This window comes from Mus musculus, chromosome 5 (assembly GCF_000001635.26).
Source record: "Mus musculus strain C57BL/6J chromosome 5, GRCm38.p6 C57BL/6J".
NCBI classification, from domain to species: domain Eukaryota; kingdom Metazoa; phylum Chordata; class Mammalia; order Rodentia; family Muridae; genus Mus; species Mus musculus.
In genome coordinates this window covers 36911603-36927785 of record NC_000071.6, presented here as the reverse complement: position 1 = coordinate 36927785, position 16183 = coordinate 36911603, and the positions used below count along the sequence as shown (strand labels likewise).

The 16183-nt window shown below is 52.5% G+C and overlaps 1 protein-coding gene across 3 annotated transcripts in view; it reads right to left on the bottom strand.

Moving 5' to 3' along the window:
* Ppp2r2c (protein phosphatase 2, regulatory subunit B, gamma) overlaps positions 1 to 16183 on the bottom strand; it is an 88233-nt gene that overhangs the window by 27293 nt on the left and 44757 nt on the right. For all 3 annotated transcript variants that reach the window (XM_006503971.3, NM_001360003.1, NM_172994.3), the window contains 3 exons: positions 4721 to 4818; positions 1336 to 1501; positions 143 to 255 (listed from right to left, as the gene is read on the bottom strand). In XM_006503971.3, coding sequence (XP_006504034.1) covers positions 143 to 255; positions 1336 to 1501; positions 4721 to 4818 — 377 coding nt within the window. The remainder of the gene's footprint in view (positions 1 to 142; positions 256 to 1335; positions 1502 to 4720; positions 4819 to 16183) is intronic.

Genomic DNA, 16183 nt, shown 5'->3' with positions numbered 1-16183 from the left:
GTTTGTTCATCACCGCAGGAATAGTGTCACAATGGTGTGACCCTGACCCTGGCTCTAAGAGCCCGAAAGGTCCCATGACTTGATAAAACGTAATGCTGACCTAATGTTCACGTAATGGTGACGTAATGTTCACGAAGCTCACCTGCAGTGACGTCACCGTGGACAGGTCCTTCAGCTTTCCCTCCTCATCCTTCAGGTTGTAGCCCTCGGGCCTCTTGTCTCGTTCGGTAATCTTCCATAATTTGATAGTTTTATCTTTAAGGACAGATCAGGGAAGAACAAGGTATTCTGTCAACAGCCAGGCCAGGAAGAGAATACCCACTCTAGCTAGAGGGACAGTGATGTGTGTCCTGGGGCCACCACCCTGGAAATGACCATCCATGTCCCTCTCCCCCCTCACTGTGCCTTGTGTAGAATACCTCTGAATATGGGCAATCTGTTTCTGCTGCATCTTCTACTCACTGGCAGGGGATGTTACTAGGTCAAAAAGCATGCCCCTTGCAAGGGTCACTACTGACCTCTACACTGAGCATGTACCACTGTCCCTTCCTGAGAAGAAGGTGGCCACTCTGCCATTCCTAATTCAGTGGTACTTGCCACCCAGAAGCCAGCTCCCGGAGCCTCTCCCCCGTACTCCTTCCTTGGACGTCACAGGAGGAAGAATCAGTGGCGATAATTTTATGGCTCACCTTGGCTGTGACACAGACATTGTTCAGAACACACTGGCTCTTTTATGAAGGATCCTTTAGAATTAATTAAAATTTAAATCCATAAGCAGATAACCTGCCATCAGGAGATGGTAGACCTCATATCATTGGCTGAAGGCGCTGACAGAATGAAAGCCTACCTCCTTGGGAGGAGGGGATTCTGCCAGCACACGCCCTCCAGGCTTGAGCTGTGAGCTTCTGGCCTCACAATCGCAGGGGTCAGAATCACAGGTCCTCTCCATCTCCACCTCCCCCTCTCTCCTCTCTTGGTCTCTCCCCCACACACCTGGCTTCCCCAGAGGATCCCCGATAACATCCGCAGTCAAAACCAACAACGCTGTGAACATGGGAAGAAGCTAGAGGGAAAACTGCTTTCAAATGGGGCCCTCAATAGGGGTGCAGCCTTCTGTGAGGACAGGGTAGAAATGAGCAGTAAAGCTGGTGTCCTTGGTGTTTGAAGTATTCAATCTCGTCTCCACCTTGGAGCCCTCCATGCCCATTATATCTACAAGGGTGGGAGATTTGTGACCAGTCAGGGAAAGCTGAAGGGTGGCCTGGTTGTCACTAAAACCACAGAGAAACCTGGAAGGCTGAGTGAGTCAGGACAGCCACACCCGCGGGGCCTCACCATTGGTGGACAGCAGCGAGTGCGCGGCGTTCTGCTGCGGGAGCCATTTGATCTTGTTGATTTTCTCCTCTATCTCCAGGCTCTTCAGGTAGTCAAACTCCGGCTCGTGGCTCTGGAAGGTGCTGTATACATCGTACTCACCCTGGCTGTGAGGTGCGTTCTTACTCTGCAGGGAAACCCAAAGGCAGACTGAGCCGAAGGAGTGCCCATGGAAGAGGGAGGCAGGCGTGAGAAGGGGCTGAACACGTGTTGCAATATGTGTACCATCAGCATCAGCAAAGGAAACTACTGATACCGTGTACATGTGTGTACAGGGATGTGTGTGTGTGTGTATGTGTATGTGTGTGTAGGTATGGTACAGGGAGGGTGTGGGTACATGCAGGGGGTATATGTATGCAAGCAGAAGGTGGGAGATTGGAAAGTGTGTGTGTGTGTGTGTGTGTGTGTGTGTGTATGTGTGTGTAGAGGTATGTGCAGGTATGTGTGTGCAAGTGTGTATGTTCCACAGGTGTGTGTGTAGGCATGTACACAGAGAGAGTGTGGGTATATGCAGGGGTATGTGTGTGCAAGTAGTGGGTATCAAAGTGTGTGTGTGTGTGTGTGTGTGTGTGTGTGTGTGTGTAGGTATGTGTACTGGCTAGTTTTGTGTCAACTTGACACAGCTGGAGTTATCACAGAGAAAGGAGCTTCAGTTGAGGAAATGCCTCCATGAGATCCAGCTGTAAGGCATTTCTCAATTAGTGATCAAGGGGGAAAGGCCTCTTGTAGGTGGGACCATCTCTGGGCTGGTAATCTTGGTTCTATAAGAGAGCAGGCTGAGCAAGCCAGGGGAAGCAAGGCAGTAAAGAACATCCCTCCATGGCCTCTGCATCAGCTCCTGCTTTCTGACCTGCTTGAGTTCCAGTCCTGATTTCCTTGGTGATGAACAACAGTATGGAAGTGTAAGCCAAATAAACTCTTTCCTCCCCAACTTGCTTCTTGGTCCTGATGTTTGTGCAGGAATAGAAACCCTGACTAAGACAGTATGGTACAGGGAGGGTATGGGTACATGCAGGGGGTATATGTATGCAAGCAGAAGGTGGGAGATTGGGAAGTGTGTATGTGTGTGTGTGTGTGTGTGTGTGTGTGTGTGCATGTGCACAGAGAGGTGTGTGCACAGTTTTGTATAGGTGTGTGTGTGTTTGTGCAAGTTTGTATGTATACAGGGATATAAATGTGTGCAGGTGTGTATGCATGTGTACCTGGGTATTTTTGTACATAGGTGTGTATATACAGGGTGTATGTGGATATGTGCTAAAGTGTATGCATTGTATACAAAGGGTATGCAGATGTGTGCCCAGAGATTTGTGTGTGTGGACGAGGGTTTGCAGGTGTATATGCAGGTGTGCAAACATGTGTGTGAACATGCACACACAAGGGACAAGGGACAAGCTTAGTATCATCCTCAGAAACACTGCCCACCCTCTTTGAGGCAGGGCCTCTCATTGTCCTGGATCTCACCAGTTAGGCTAGCAAGCCTTGGAGATCTTCCTGTCCCCACCCTCCCCAAAAGTGGGATCACAGGCACTCGTATTTTCATGTGGGTTCTGGGGAACTAAATTTAGGTCCTCATACTTGTGAGACCATGGGTCTCCCCATGTTTCCACAAAGTGGCCACCATTCACCCCGCTGAGGTCAGATGCCAATGCTGAGCCTCTATCCATCCTCATTAGTCAGGTCTTAACCCTGCTTCTCACGGTGGCTCCCACCCCAGTTTGGGTAGCAGAGTTCCTATGTACCCCCTCTTGGTGGAGACCTCCAAAAGCTGAGTGCTGAACCTGCCATAAATACTGGGACCACTTTTCTAGCAGACAAGTCAAGTTTCTATGACAACACAAGATCACAGCTGGGAACGAGTGAAGATGGCCCAGCCAAGCACAGCTTCGGGTTTTCTGCTCGTTTTGAAAGTGCCTATTTTTAGGTCCCCGTCTCTGTCTTGAGTTAGGATCTATTTGAAAATCCTTCCACGTTTTCGCCTCCTCTTCCCATGAGCCCTAGTCGTGAAAAAGGTCAGCAGGAAGAGAGGGAGAGACAGACTAATGGAGAAAAGCCAGGACCTCTGAGCTCCTTTCTCTCTGCAGTGGGCAGAATGATGGCTGACTCTGGTGTGCCCTGGTGGGACAGTTTGGTTTTGTGACACCTGTGTGCACCAGGCTGTCCCTGGCCTGCCCTTGGCGAGCTATTTTAAGCCCTCTATGCTGCAGTTCTTCAGCTGTCAGATGAAGGGTAACAGCAGCTCTCTGTGTGGTGGGGTGGGGATGAGGGGTCCGTATGAGCTAAGGCAGCAAGGGGACCTCACCCTGGAGGGGTGAAGGAGGCTTCAGCTCCTCGCCTGACCCTGCCTCCCTTGAGCCTCTCCCTTCCCTGGTTCCTCATCCCCCAACACATTCAGTGATTGAGAGGCCCCCCTGCTAGGGTGACAGAACACAGCCAAGAACCCAGCAGGTTCCCACGGGGCTTGCTGCTGATTGATCTGTCTGTAAGTGGGTGTGCATCTGTACCCTCAGGGACCAACAAAAAGAGAAAACAAGGAAACTGTGTGGAAGGAGAATGCTCAGCACAGGGTCTGCATAAAGTGGTACCTCAGGTGAGGGGGCTCAGACCACAGGGTCCTTTAGGGTTTCAGAAATGACCTCTCGGGTGGATGGTCTCTGGTTGCTCTTGTATTCAGAATCCTGCTGCATAGCAACAGGGGAGGGCAGAAGAGCAGAGTAAGACTGGCTTGAAACCAAGAATAGGTGCCACACACCCTTAATACCAGCATTCCAGAGGCAGAAGCAGGTGGAGCCCTGTGTTCTAGGCCAGCCTTGTATAGAGATTTCAGGGCAGCCAAGGCTACACAGAGAAACCCTGTCTTGAAAAACAAAACAAGAGTAGTTTGAAGAGTGGAAGCCTGAGCAAAACCTGCCAGTCGGGCAGAGTTGGATGGATTGGGGGTCCTGGCTCCTTCCCCAGCAGCAGCCGCAGGCCACACAGGTAGGGAAGGTTCTGCTGAGAGCTTGTTGGTTTGTCTGGGACAGCACGTGTCAGTGAATAATCCGCTCATTTCTTTTGAATGGGGGGCTCAGCACACAGCTATGAGAGCTATCCCAGTCCACTCACCAGGCCCACCCCCAAATCCCTTGCCCTCCGGCCCCAGGGACCTTGTGACAGAAGGCAGTCAGTAACAGAATTCTAACTGGGCACCTAGGCAAGGTGGGCCAGAAGTCCTGCTCAGAGTATGGCCTGCATCCTGTTGGGGGCCACATCTCCCTCACCCCTCCTCCCCGTCTCCCCACCCCACCTCTGCCTCTAGCCATCTGCCCATCCTCTTCCTGCCCTCCCTCGAGATCCTCCACACACATACCTCTGGTTCCCGCTGGAAGATAACCACCCGGCCACCCTTGTCACCTGTGGCGAGCAGTTCCCCAGTGTGGTTGAACTCGACAGTGGAGATGACGTCAGCTTGAGGAAGCAAGACAGAAGGCATCGGTTAGCCGGCTGTATCATCACACAGTGATATCCGTACATTGCTAGGCTCTGCAGACCCCACACCCTGGGGGCCCCTGGAGCAGGAGTACAGAGCATGCTGAGGGTCCCTACTCTCCTGCAGGAATGTGTGACTCTTCCCTACACCCTGTCCCTCACACAACAACAGGCAAGCTTGATCTCCTTGCTCCAAAGGTCACTGGTACAAACCTGACACTTAGGCTGAGCTCCAGTCCCCAGGGACAAACTGGGGACAGGGTGGGGTCATGCTGAGGGCCTGAGGCCTGTTGGGCATCAGGGGAGGGAGGCACCATTCCACAGGGCTGGATGCCATCAGGGCCTTCCACAGGTCAAGATGTTGCAGCTTTGGAAGGGAGGCAAGGGAAGACAATTGTCCATGGGGACAGTAGGGACCAAGGGTCAAGACACAGTGGCTTGTAGTCTCTAATGTTCCCCTTTGGGGGAAACTAAGGACTGGGCATAAAGCCAGGGAAGCCAGTGTACTGGGACAGATGAAGAGTGGGTTCAAAGCTGGGGACCACAACAGCTAGCAGACTGTCTGCAAACTGGGGACAGAAGGTTGGTGGCATTGCAAGCCACCTGAATGTGCCTTGTCTTCCCTTCTTGAATCAGGCCCTATGTCCACTCCTTATACCTATGGCAGGAAATTAAAAACCAGCCACTCCCTTGCCAGGACAGTGCCTGGTAGTGGTTGGTGTGAACTCCCAGCTCCCTCTTAGAGTCTCACCTCCAGACAGGCCTCTGGGATTTCTCCCAAGCCATACTCTAGATGGCTGAGCTCAACTTACCACCTAGAGGCTTTGCTCATGGGGTTGACTCCCCAGTCACTGGAGTGTCTGACTCATTTGTGTGGGCAGGTGTCTGGAGAGAGCCCACAGGGCTAGACCCAGCCTACAGTCTCAGTATCTGGGAATGAAGGCCACCCCCAATCTCCTCAGGTTCTGTGAGCCACAGTGAAGACTGGTCTGAACATTTCAGGTGGCCAGCCACAGGGCCAGGCCACACATGGGAAGGACGGCACTGGGCCTGGCAGGAGAGCTTCTCCTTCTAGACAAGGCCAGCGCTCACCAGCCCTAAACCTGAGGCTGTCCTATCACAGGATTTATCGGAATTCCAAAATGATTTTTATCTTAAATTTAAACATATTCCTAATATTGAAAACGTGGAAGTAGTCCTGCCAAAGCATATTTCCAATACATTCTGAAGCACAGAAAGTTCTAGAGCATCAACCCATGTGCCCAAGCAGCAACTGTCAGCAGGGCAGGGCAGGGCAGGGCAGGGCAGGGCAGGGTCTACCCCTGTGAATGGGATTCCTGGTGCTTCTTCACCTTTCTGACCTGGGCTCTGTCAGTACCAAAACCTTTGACCCCGACTATGATAAGGGGAGCATCTGTCAAACAGGCCATCGAGGTACCAGTCCTCCATGGGCCCAGTAGATCACTAGCAGGCCTCTCTGACTATACTGACTATATTCAACTCTTTAGATAGTCACCAGAGACCGTGTTCTCTCTCCTCATGCCTCAACCGCCAGCAGTCTCCACACCTGATTTCCTTCTCTGGGTATTAGCAATAGCAGATAGCCTTTCCCTATCCCAACAACCATTCCTCGGCTCAACCTCCATGACACTCAAGCCCAGTGCTAACACTGTCCTTCGAAGGAAGGCCTGAGCCCCCTCCTAAACGCTCATCTGCATCACTGTGCCCCACAGGCTGCAGGAAGTCAATATGGAGAGTCCAGCAACACTACGGCTAACACCATGACACGTCACTTCCTGCCCAGGGCTTCTGAACAGCTTTGTACTTCACATTCAGAGCAGTCTGTAACTGTGCACACCAGGGCCCCAGACCTTCCCTGCCCCTGCCCCTGCTCCCTTCCCTGGAACTCACACGCCCCGGACTTGGATGGTAAACCTCTCTGGGCAGGGTCCTGGGATTTGCTTGGGCCTATGGGACAACAGCTGGCAAGCTTCAAGCAGGACCAACAAGGGACGAATACACTCAGCTCTACCCTGTCGCCTCTGCTTTTGCCAGCAAACAGACCTGCCCAGGCTAGTCCACCAGTCTTCACAGAGGCAAGGGCCACAGAGCCACTAGCCAAGCCTAGCCTGCAGCAGGCCACCAGTCAACAAGCCCAAACAGACCCTTTGCAGATGTGTAACAAACTATCTGCCAGTGATGGATACCTGCCAGGCTACCCTGCTATCACTCCATGCCTGACCCATTGTCTTCTCATCCCAGCTGATCAATGTCAACATCCAGCCTGGACCTTGGGCCTGGGTGCTCTCCCCTGACATCAGTACAACATAGTCTGGAGACTTTCTTCCCATCTTGGACATGGGCAGTCTGCTCGGTGAACTAGTGTGGCCGCCTTGTTGAACCTTTTACCAGCATCTTCGCCCGTTCCATGGCAGCCTGTTCCCCTTCTCGTGGCCTGGGCTGTATGCTGTGTTCCTTATCTGTATCTGGTAGCTATATATGTACTTCAAAGCCACACTGGTGCCTGTGTCTGGTGTAGTATGTGCATCTACTCAACACAAACCTTTTATTTATCAAATACTTTTCTTGAGGAGTTCTGGGTTTAAGACCCAGGCTATTACAGGCCAGCATTGAGCTGTAACCCCAGCTCCAACACATGCCCTCCAGAGGGAGCCCCTGACCCACACTGGGCCTCTGAGCTGTAATAAATGCCAGCTGTGGTAGCAAGAAATCAGGACATAGATACAGGATGATAAAGGGACATACCGTATCCTTTATGCTTAAATAGAGAGGACCAGACAAGTGCCTGCTATACACAAGCTAAGTTGTCCTGGCTACTGAGCCCATCCCATCATGTGGTCCAGGGATGTCTGAGCGCTCAGGGCTGACCTCAAACCTATAGTACAGGGCTTCCAGATGAAACACTGGCTCTTGCAGTTTCACTTTAAAACTCCCTAAGGGGAGTGGGAAGCAGAATATAAAATTGTATATAAAATGTCTTAATTATATAGACCAGTGATCACAGCCTTGTTAAATAAGCAAACAGGCTGAGGTGGGGGGTTGGAATTTTGTTCACATAAAAGCTGTTAACAATGCTTTATGCAGGATGGATGAAATAAATTTCCCCTTCTCCTTTTGTAGGAAATTTCTGTGATGCAGCAACATGATTTTAATAACTTTATTAGGATGTAATCAATACATCAAAAGCAGCATATTTAATGTAGACAATGTGATGAGTTTGGGTGTATACATGACACTCGTTATTTTTATGATGGGAAAAATAATGCAATTAAATTAAAATGCCAACATAACCTCACTATCCAGAGCAATTGAGGTCCACTGAGGCTGGGCGGTTACCACAGTAACAGACACTAATGTCTGTGGGCAATTTACAATTTGTATGTCATTTTCATGTCCACTGCTTCCTTGGAGTCACAAAAGACCCCTGGGGGGAGAGATGACTTCCAGTTGGTGGCGGGAGGACACCCCACAGTGCTCCCTCCACAGACAAAGGGAGGAGTTCTCCTTGGACCAGTTAGAAGTTTGGGTTAGGATCTCGGCTCAGGCCACTCAGCTGTGTGGCATCACAACTATTCTGAGCCCTGGCTCCTCACTCATCTGTGGCAAGTCTATGATGTGTGGTCTTTCTGGGGACAGAGGATGGAGAGGCAACTGGAGTGGAAGAACCAGGAAAGTAGAGCCAACCAGGGTAAAACAAATCTGCTAGGTAGAGAGTCATAGCCTTCAGCTATGCCTAAGCACAGTGGCACTCGAAAGTATAGATCGTGGGTCTGACTCGGCCCCTCTAGACCTGTTCTGGAAACCAGTGCAGAGCTATCTCCACCCTCAAGACCCTTCTACCCAGGCCAGGGCCCTGCCAAGCTCTCCAATCAAGGGCTACATGGAGGTCACATCTACTGTCTTTATGGCATAGGTCGTAGGGGTTGTGAGGCAGAGCTACCTTAGAGAGCCAGGAGTCACCATCCACCAATGTCAACCCAAGTCATTGGGCAGCCAGCCCCTCTGCAGAAAAAAGTCACCTCTTCTAGTAGAATTGAGACACCTCCTGCCCCAGTAACCCCTCCTTCAGGAAGTGCTTCCGGCATGCCTGCCTTACCCCAAACCAGCAAAATTATCTTTCCTCTAGCCATGGGCTCAGGGCCAATGTGTGCTCCTTATAAGGCTAAGCTCTTCTTCCCTGGTGGTCTATGTCCACATTGCCTCTAGTCTTCACCATCAAGCGCAGCAGGGTCTGCCATCAAGCCCAGCTACTTGTCCTGGGAGACCCTGCTCATCTAGCCCAGGAACCCTTATGGGAGTGGAGTTCCCATGGTGACAACAGCAGGATCTAAACCCATGACTAAATAATGAAAGCAAAACCAAACTCTCTGTGTCTCTGGAGGAGAATGAAACACCAGGAAGCCTGTGGGTCAGAAAAAGCAGAAAAGCTCAATCCAGGCGAGCCTCCTCACTCAAGACTTAGCCTCAGCGGGAGGGGTGGTGGGAGGGGCGCCTGTGCAGTGTGGGCGGCTGCAGACACCTGGAATGGCACTAGCCCTAGGCTCTTCTGCAGAGTTGGAAGGCATGCAGGGGACGTGAGCAGAGACAATGGACAAGGGCCACTGGCTACCACCCTGAGCCAGCCCAGTGTGTGTGCCTGCCTACCTGTGAACACCTGGGAAGTGAGAGGTGTTACCTCTGGTAGCCATGCAATGACAAGCTGTTGCACACCGCAGGCAAAGATGAGCAAAGACGGTTGGATTGCATGCCCTAAAAAGAGGACAAAGGCTTGGACCTCTGCCCCGTGAGCAGGAGATTGCTCTACAGTAGGGTTTTCGTAGGTGGTCAAGATAAAGATGTCAAGCTGCAGGCACGCACGCACACACACACACACACACACACACACACACACACACACACATGGGAAAAGGACCACAAGATGAGAAGCAGCAAGCAGACCCCAGTCTACCAGCCACACCAGAGCTAGGAGGGGGTCAGGCTATATCTACCCTGGGGCCTATAGAGGAAGCACCAGGTCCGCCCAGCTGACACCTTAAAGAGGTCGGGGCAAGAATCGTGGGGTTAGAAAAGGAAAATGCTGGAGTAGGGGCCCTCAGGTTGCTCCAAAAGGTGTTTCCTAGGCACGAGAGGCCCAGGCCTGCCCCCAGAAGATCTGGGGTCTGAGTCAGCCGGGGCTCAGGATTGCAGAGAGGCAGTCCAGGGCCATCGTGTGTGTGTGGTGGCTACACAGATGACAAGGGAACATGACAGAGAGAACCAGAGGCAGCACACAGCAGGGAAACTCATAGGCCACTACTGGCCGCTGGACACATAGCTGTGCCTCGCAAGCAAGTACTCTATTAGTCAGATCTGTGGGGATCCTGTAGACCACCGGGAAAGGAATCCATAACAGAAGGAGGCATCTGTGTCCCCATCCCAGAATGGCCAGAGCAGGCAAAGTGCCTGCAGCTAGGGAGCAGTCATCCTCCATCCCATGTTCCCTAACCTGGACTCTTCCCCACTGGGCCCCTCCCTCATGGTGGAGCACTGACATCAGGAGAGGTTTAGAAGCACGTTTAGAGTCTTGCTCTGAGTTCAACATCTCCTAGGCTAGAGCATGACATGGCTAATTCAAAGCTCACCCTTTCAAAGTGTGCCTAGCCCTCTAGGGGTTCCATGTGCTGGGAAGCCAACAGTGCCTTCTAACCCATAGTTCTATCCCCCCAGGAAAGAAGTTCCAGACCCTGGGAGCATCCTAGTCTGTCTTCCCCAGCCCAGCAGCCACAGATCCACATCTTTCCCATCTGTCCCTATGGGATCTGGCCACTATCACTCTACATAAATAGCATCTCACGATGTGTAAGGTCTGTGAGGGCCATGCACACTGCACTCATTGGCACCCAGTTGCCTTGCAGAGCTGCTGAAATACCCACCCCATGCCACCAAGATGGCTTTAAGACCCTTGGTCTTCAAGCCCCAGAATAGAAGCCCAGAGTGCACCTCTAAAAGTTCCCATATCTTGACCAGGGCTGGGGCTGCTGAGGGAGCCAGTTCACAGCCAGAAGACCCAACCCCTCGCTCCCCGCCCCATGGCATGTCTGCTGGCCAGACTGAAGCAACAGCAGATGGGCCTGGAAGGCAGACGGGCAGCTGTGGATTTGCCTGTGGTCAGCACCATGTGGTTGAGCCCAGGCCAGGCTGGACGGTGCTCAAAGAAGGAAGACACCCAGCTCTCTCTCTAGCCTGATGGCCAGCTGGCCTGGGACCAGTCTCTGGCCTCCAGACACATCAGGCTGAAGGAGATGGAGAGAGGACCCCCACTCTCTGCCTGCTTCTCTGAACTTCAGGCTCCAGAAGGGCTCCCATGGAACCCAGCTTCTCTACTAATGAAGGTTCTAGAGTCTGTCCAGATCTGGTAGGCCCGATAGGGCCTGGAATCTGTAGAGGGACAACTCTCCCCTGTGGGCTGAGATTTGAGGGGTCCTAGCAGGTTCCTTGGCAAGTTACAGTCTCTGATACTCAGCTTCCCGGGCTCGTAAATGGTTATAATACACGCAAGGATTAAACGAGACGGCAGAGGCAGGATAGCGCAGCCAGAAACCATTGTCAAAGTACATCGTTGTCATCGTCATCACTGCACTGGCTAGTTTTATGTCAGCTTGACACATGTTAGAGTTACCCAAAAGGAGACAGTCTCAATTGAGAAAATGCCTCCATAAGATCTTAATTACTGATTGATAGAGGAGGGCCCAGCCCATTGGGGGTGGAGTCACCCCTAGGCTGGTGGTCCTGGGTTTTATAAGAAAGTAAGCTGAGCAAGCCATGGGGACCAAGCCATGGGCAGCACTCCTCCATGGGCTCTGCATCAGCTCCTGCCTCCAGGTTCCAGTCCTGCTTGAGTTCCTGACCTGACTTCCTTCAGTGATGGACTACGATGTGGAAATTTAAGCTAAATAAGCCCTTTCCTCCCCAACTTGCTTTCTGGTCAAGGTGTTTCATCACAGCAATAGTAACCCTAAGACAATCACATCATTATCATCATCATCACCACCACCACCATCATTCCAGGTATAAACCCAACCACCTGGCCACCATGATAAAGACACATGAATAACAGGCATACAGAGAGCGATGATGTAAGATGCGGTGTTCTGCTAAGGACCTGGGTTTGAGTCTAACTTGGCCCTGTTGTATGGTTTCTTCAGAGTGTCAGTTACTCCATTTATAAAGTGGTGACAATGGTTATCCAGAATGAGGACACTACCCTCCACTGTGTGAGAGGAGGGGCAAGCTGCCTGACATTGATTTGGACTGACAGCTCAGATATCGGATGCTGGCTGGCTGGGGCTAGCTGGGGCTGGCTGGGGCTGGCTGGGGCTGGCTGGGGCTGGCTGGGGCTGGCTGGGGCTGGCTGGCTGGGGCTGGCTGGCTGAGGCTGGCTGGGGCTGGCTGGGGCTGGCTGGCTGGGGCCGGCTTCAGGCCTCCCAGCACCTGGGGTCCCAGGGGCCTGTACTCCCTCTCAGGCTGCAGCTGTTGGGCAGGAAATGGGAACCATGACAGGCTGGTACCATCAGGTCTCATCCCATCAATGTGTCCACCAGACCTTCCCAAGGCCTGTCTGGTCCAGGATGGGTCAGGCACTTAGATGCTGAGTCCCTGGGCAGACTCTGAGCAGGATGCTGAGATCGTCATTGGCAGACCCAGCCCATCTCTTCCACTCACCTCTCCTGCCTCAGCTCTGGTTCAGGCCATGGCCATGCTATTCTGACCTTCCCTAAAGTCATCTGTGGATCCTCATTGCCTAGAGAATACAGCTCCCACCCTCTCATCTCCTCTCATAAAGTTAGCTTCCCTTTATCCAACAGGTGGTTCTCAGTGCTCTGAAGGAGACAGGCCTCTACTGCTCACCCACTAAGCAGCTACTGCTCACCTACTAAGTGCCAGACCTTAGGCCACACATCAAGGATTCCGAAGAGTGCCCTCTGAGTCTGACGAGTGAGGAGCTCGGTCCTTATGCACTGTAATCACTCACACGGCACAGAATAATGCTGGCCTCTACCCAGTTCCTCTTCCTTCCTCATTGATACCCTGTGGGGTCTCCCACCCAGGCCCCTGCTGACATAGCCTGGGCTACCAGATTGCAACAGAGGCCGTGGCTTTGCAGGGGGACCTCACCTGGATACCAGAGGCCCCTTACACAGCTGCATTACACAATATGACTTAAACCACCCTCAGCAGCGGGGGTTGGTGAGGAGCTGTCTTCCATGTGGGGAATTACAGCTTCCAAGGATCTGATTTGCAGATGACCCAGGAGCAGATAGCTGCCCCATACCTGCTGACCACCAGGGTCAATGCCCTCAACACCATCCTGCAGGCAGGTCCCCGAGACCATCACCATAAGATGGTCTTGCACCCTCACAGAACCTGAACACAGCACTGGGCTCCTCAAGTCTTGTCTGTGGCTTGCGGCCTGGAACTCCAAGCACGACCTTAAAACAGATTCTAGACCACTGTGGTTTCACAAAAATGCCTTTAAAAAAATTCCTGAAACGACACAGGTGCCGTCCACAGACAGGATAACTAGCATGGCCCACCCAGCACAGTGAGCCATTGGTAGGACCCACGGTCAGCTCTGAATGCCAATGTTACTCTGGGCAGCACCTTGCCCATATAGCCAGGCACAGCCCCTGATGCCCTATGAGGCTGTCACATGACCATTACCAACCATAAAGCCCTCAGTGACTAGCTGACACCACAGACACTAGAACCAGAGAACTGGGCCTGAAGGTCAGTCAGATCCCCTCACTCCATGTTCTTGCTATGATCAATAACCTGGACAAAGGAGATCACCCATGGCTAGGGTCTGGCTGGCTGGACAGGAATCAACTGCTCAGTGTAGAAAGGCCTGAGGTGCTGTTTCCTGCTGTGTGCGGTTCTGGTAACACACGGACGGATCTGGAGCTCCAAGGAGTTGGGTGTTTGCTGCTCTCAATCCTGCCCGAGGAGAGGGGACTGAGAAAGCCGCTGTTGCCAGGTCCTGGTCAAGGATGCAGATCTGCACGCACCTCTCTGGTCTCTCACTACCTTGCTGGGGCTCTTCATAGTCTCCTCCCTATGTCGACGAATCAAATTCGCTCTTGTTCACACTGAACAAGGTTCTGGCAGCTGCTGTTCTTGACGCTTGCCGCCAGTGTCACCCATGTCCCTCACCTGCAGAATGGACAAGGAAGATACTGCCTGCTGTCTTTGCATTCCTGGATTCCTGGTCTTCAGCAGCCATGCACTGTGTTTTTTGCATGGATCAGGTGTGAACAAGCATGAAGTGGTGCTATTCCTGGAAGTGAGTGTCCACCTTCACTGGGGGAGTCAGGATGCAGAAAACTGCCATGGAGGAAGACATGAGGCTTGGGGACATCTAACCATGGATCTGGGGGGTAGGGGCTTCCTGGAGGAGGAGGAGGAGGAGGAGGAGGAGGAGGAGGAAGAGGAGGAAGAGGAAGAGGAAGAGGAGGAAGAGGTAGAGGAGTAGGGGCACTGAATTTGAATCCTATCAACCTATTGGAGCAGAAATGCTGCAGGTAGACAGCCACAAAGACCTATGCATGTGTGCAACTAATCCGGAAGGAACCAGGACCCTGGAGGACCAGCTTCCTGCAAGGACCCAAATGACCATCAGGAAAGCCCACCCCACCCTCAACTAAGCAGCCTAGCTCTAGGTGTCCCCTTGTAGGCAGCTGGCAAAGCCAGGAGGCAGGAGGGGCCTCTCAGTTAATTAGAACAACAGAGCAGCCAAGGACTTCAATTATGGTGCCTGGCAGGACGGTGCCTCCCGTGCAGGTGAAGATTAAACCCACCAGGCTGGCACTCTCTGGGCAATTAAGCACAGGCCAGCCGAGAGGAGCTTCCTAACTAAGGTGGGTGGGGCGCTCCGTGCTGCGAGGGGAGCCTGCTCAGAAACCGTTCAGAGGCAAAAGTCACAGAAGCTGTTCCTCGGGCTCTGTCTGCTGCTTCCTGAGACTCTTTCTTGTTTGATTGAGTAAATAACTCTCAGGTGTCCTCTCAGGTATCCACAAGTGGTAGCAAAGAGAAATTTTGTGGCAGGCAGCAAGGCTGCAGTAGTGTCCCCAGGCTAGCGTGATGTCCTGCCAAGAGTGCTACTGTCTTTACCCAGGAACATCCCTTGTCCTGGACTGGATGCTGCATCTCAGAGTATGAGTACATGAGCCCTCCCTGGCGACAAAGGATGCCTACCAGGAGGGCTGGGGCTGCTTCTGACCCTGCCGCGCACGGTGTATCCACAAGTATGGACACTTTCACTTCTTGGGCTCGGCAGTATGTGTGCCATCAGTTGTGACACACCTGGGAGGCACACTCAGTCTCCCGAGCACTCAGAGGGACAGCCATTAAGTGGCTTAAAGAGAGTGTTCTTATCCTGTAGGCAAATCAGGAGCACCCCAAGGCCTGCCAGGAAATGAAGGGCTCTGAGATCTGTAGCTGGGGAGACAGGGCACAACAGGAATCTCTAACTCACACTTCTGGGAAGGGTCCCTCTTGAGGCAGGGGCATGTGAGGGAACTCCATATCTAACATAGGTGAAAGGTGGAGCCAAGCCTGAGTAGCCAGGATAAAAATGAAACCACAGAGTAAAGACCTAATATAAACTAAGTGAACACAGCCAGGAGGTGCTGAAGACTTAGGTTGGACCAGAAAAAGACTCCCCCGGAGCCTCCGCCATGCGCAGGGAAGATGTCTGTGGCCAAGGATGGCTGAGCCAAAGTACCTTACATAATCCTTTACCTTTAAATGGATAGAAGTCTGGGGTGAGGAAGTAGCTGTCTAGGCTGAAGCCAACCAACACCTTTAAACTGGCCCGCCTCAACATCCTTGCGGATGTCACAGCCCCCAGGGCACCGCTCTACTCTTCTCTGATGCTAACCAGGGGAGGACCTTTCTCAATGTGTTAAGGTGCCTTGCCAGCATCTGCGTGGGAGCCAGGCTGAGCAGGAGTCCCCTCTGAGCTTCGAGCAGGCAGAGGAAAGCCAACTAGAGCTAGGACTCCCACTCTGCCTGTGTCGGCTTGTACAAGCCCCTGTCCTTTCCAGATCCCAAACACCTCATCCTCACAATTTGAAGGATGCTCGCAAGATACTACAGAGGTGGGCTGGGAGGGTTGAAAGGGGAGCCGGGTGAGGTAGGTGCTCAGAGGAGCACGGCACAGACCAAGAGTGAGAAGCTAAGGGTTCTGATACTGCGTTCCTGCCCTGTGGCAGACTCTGTGTGGGAGGTCGCCTCTGTCCAAACCTTGAATTCCTGAAGTCACTTGTAGAGCAGCCATTGTACAAAA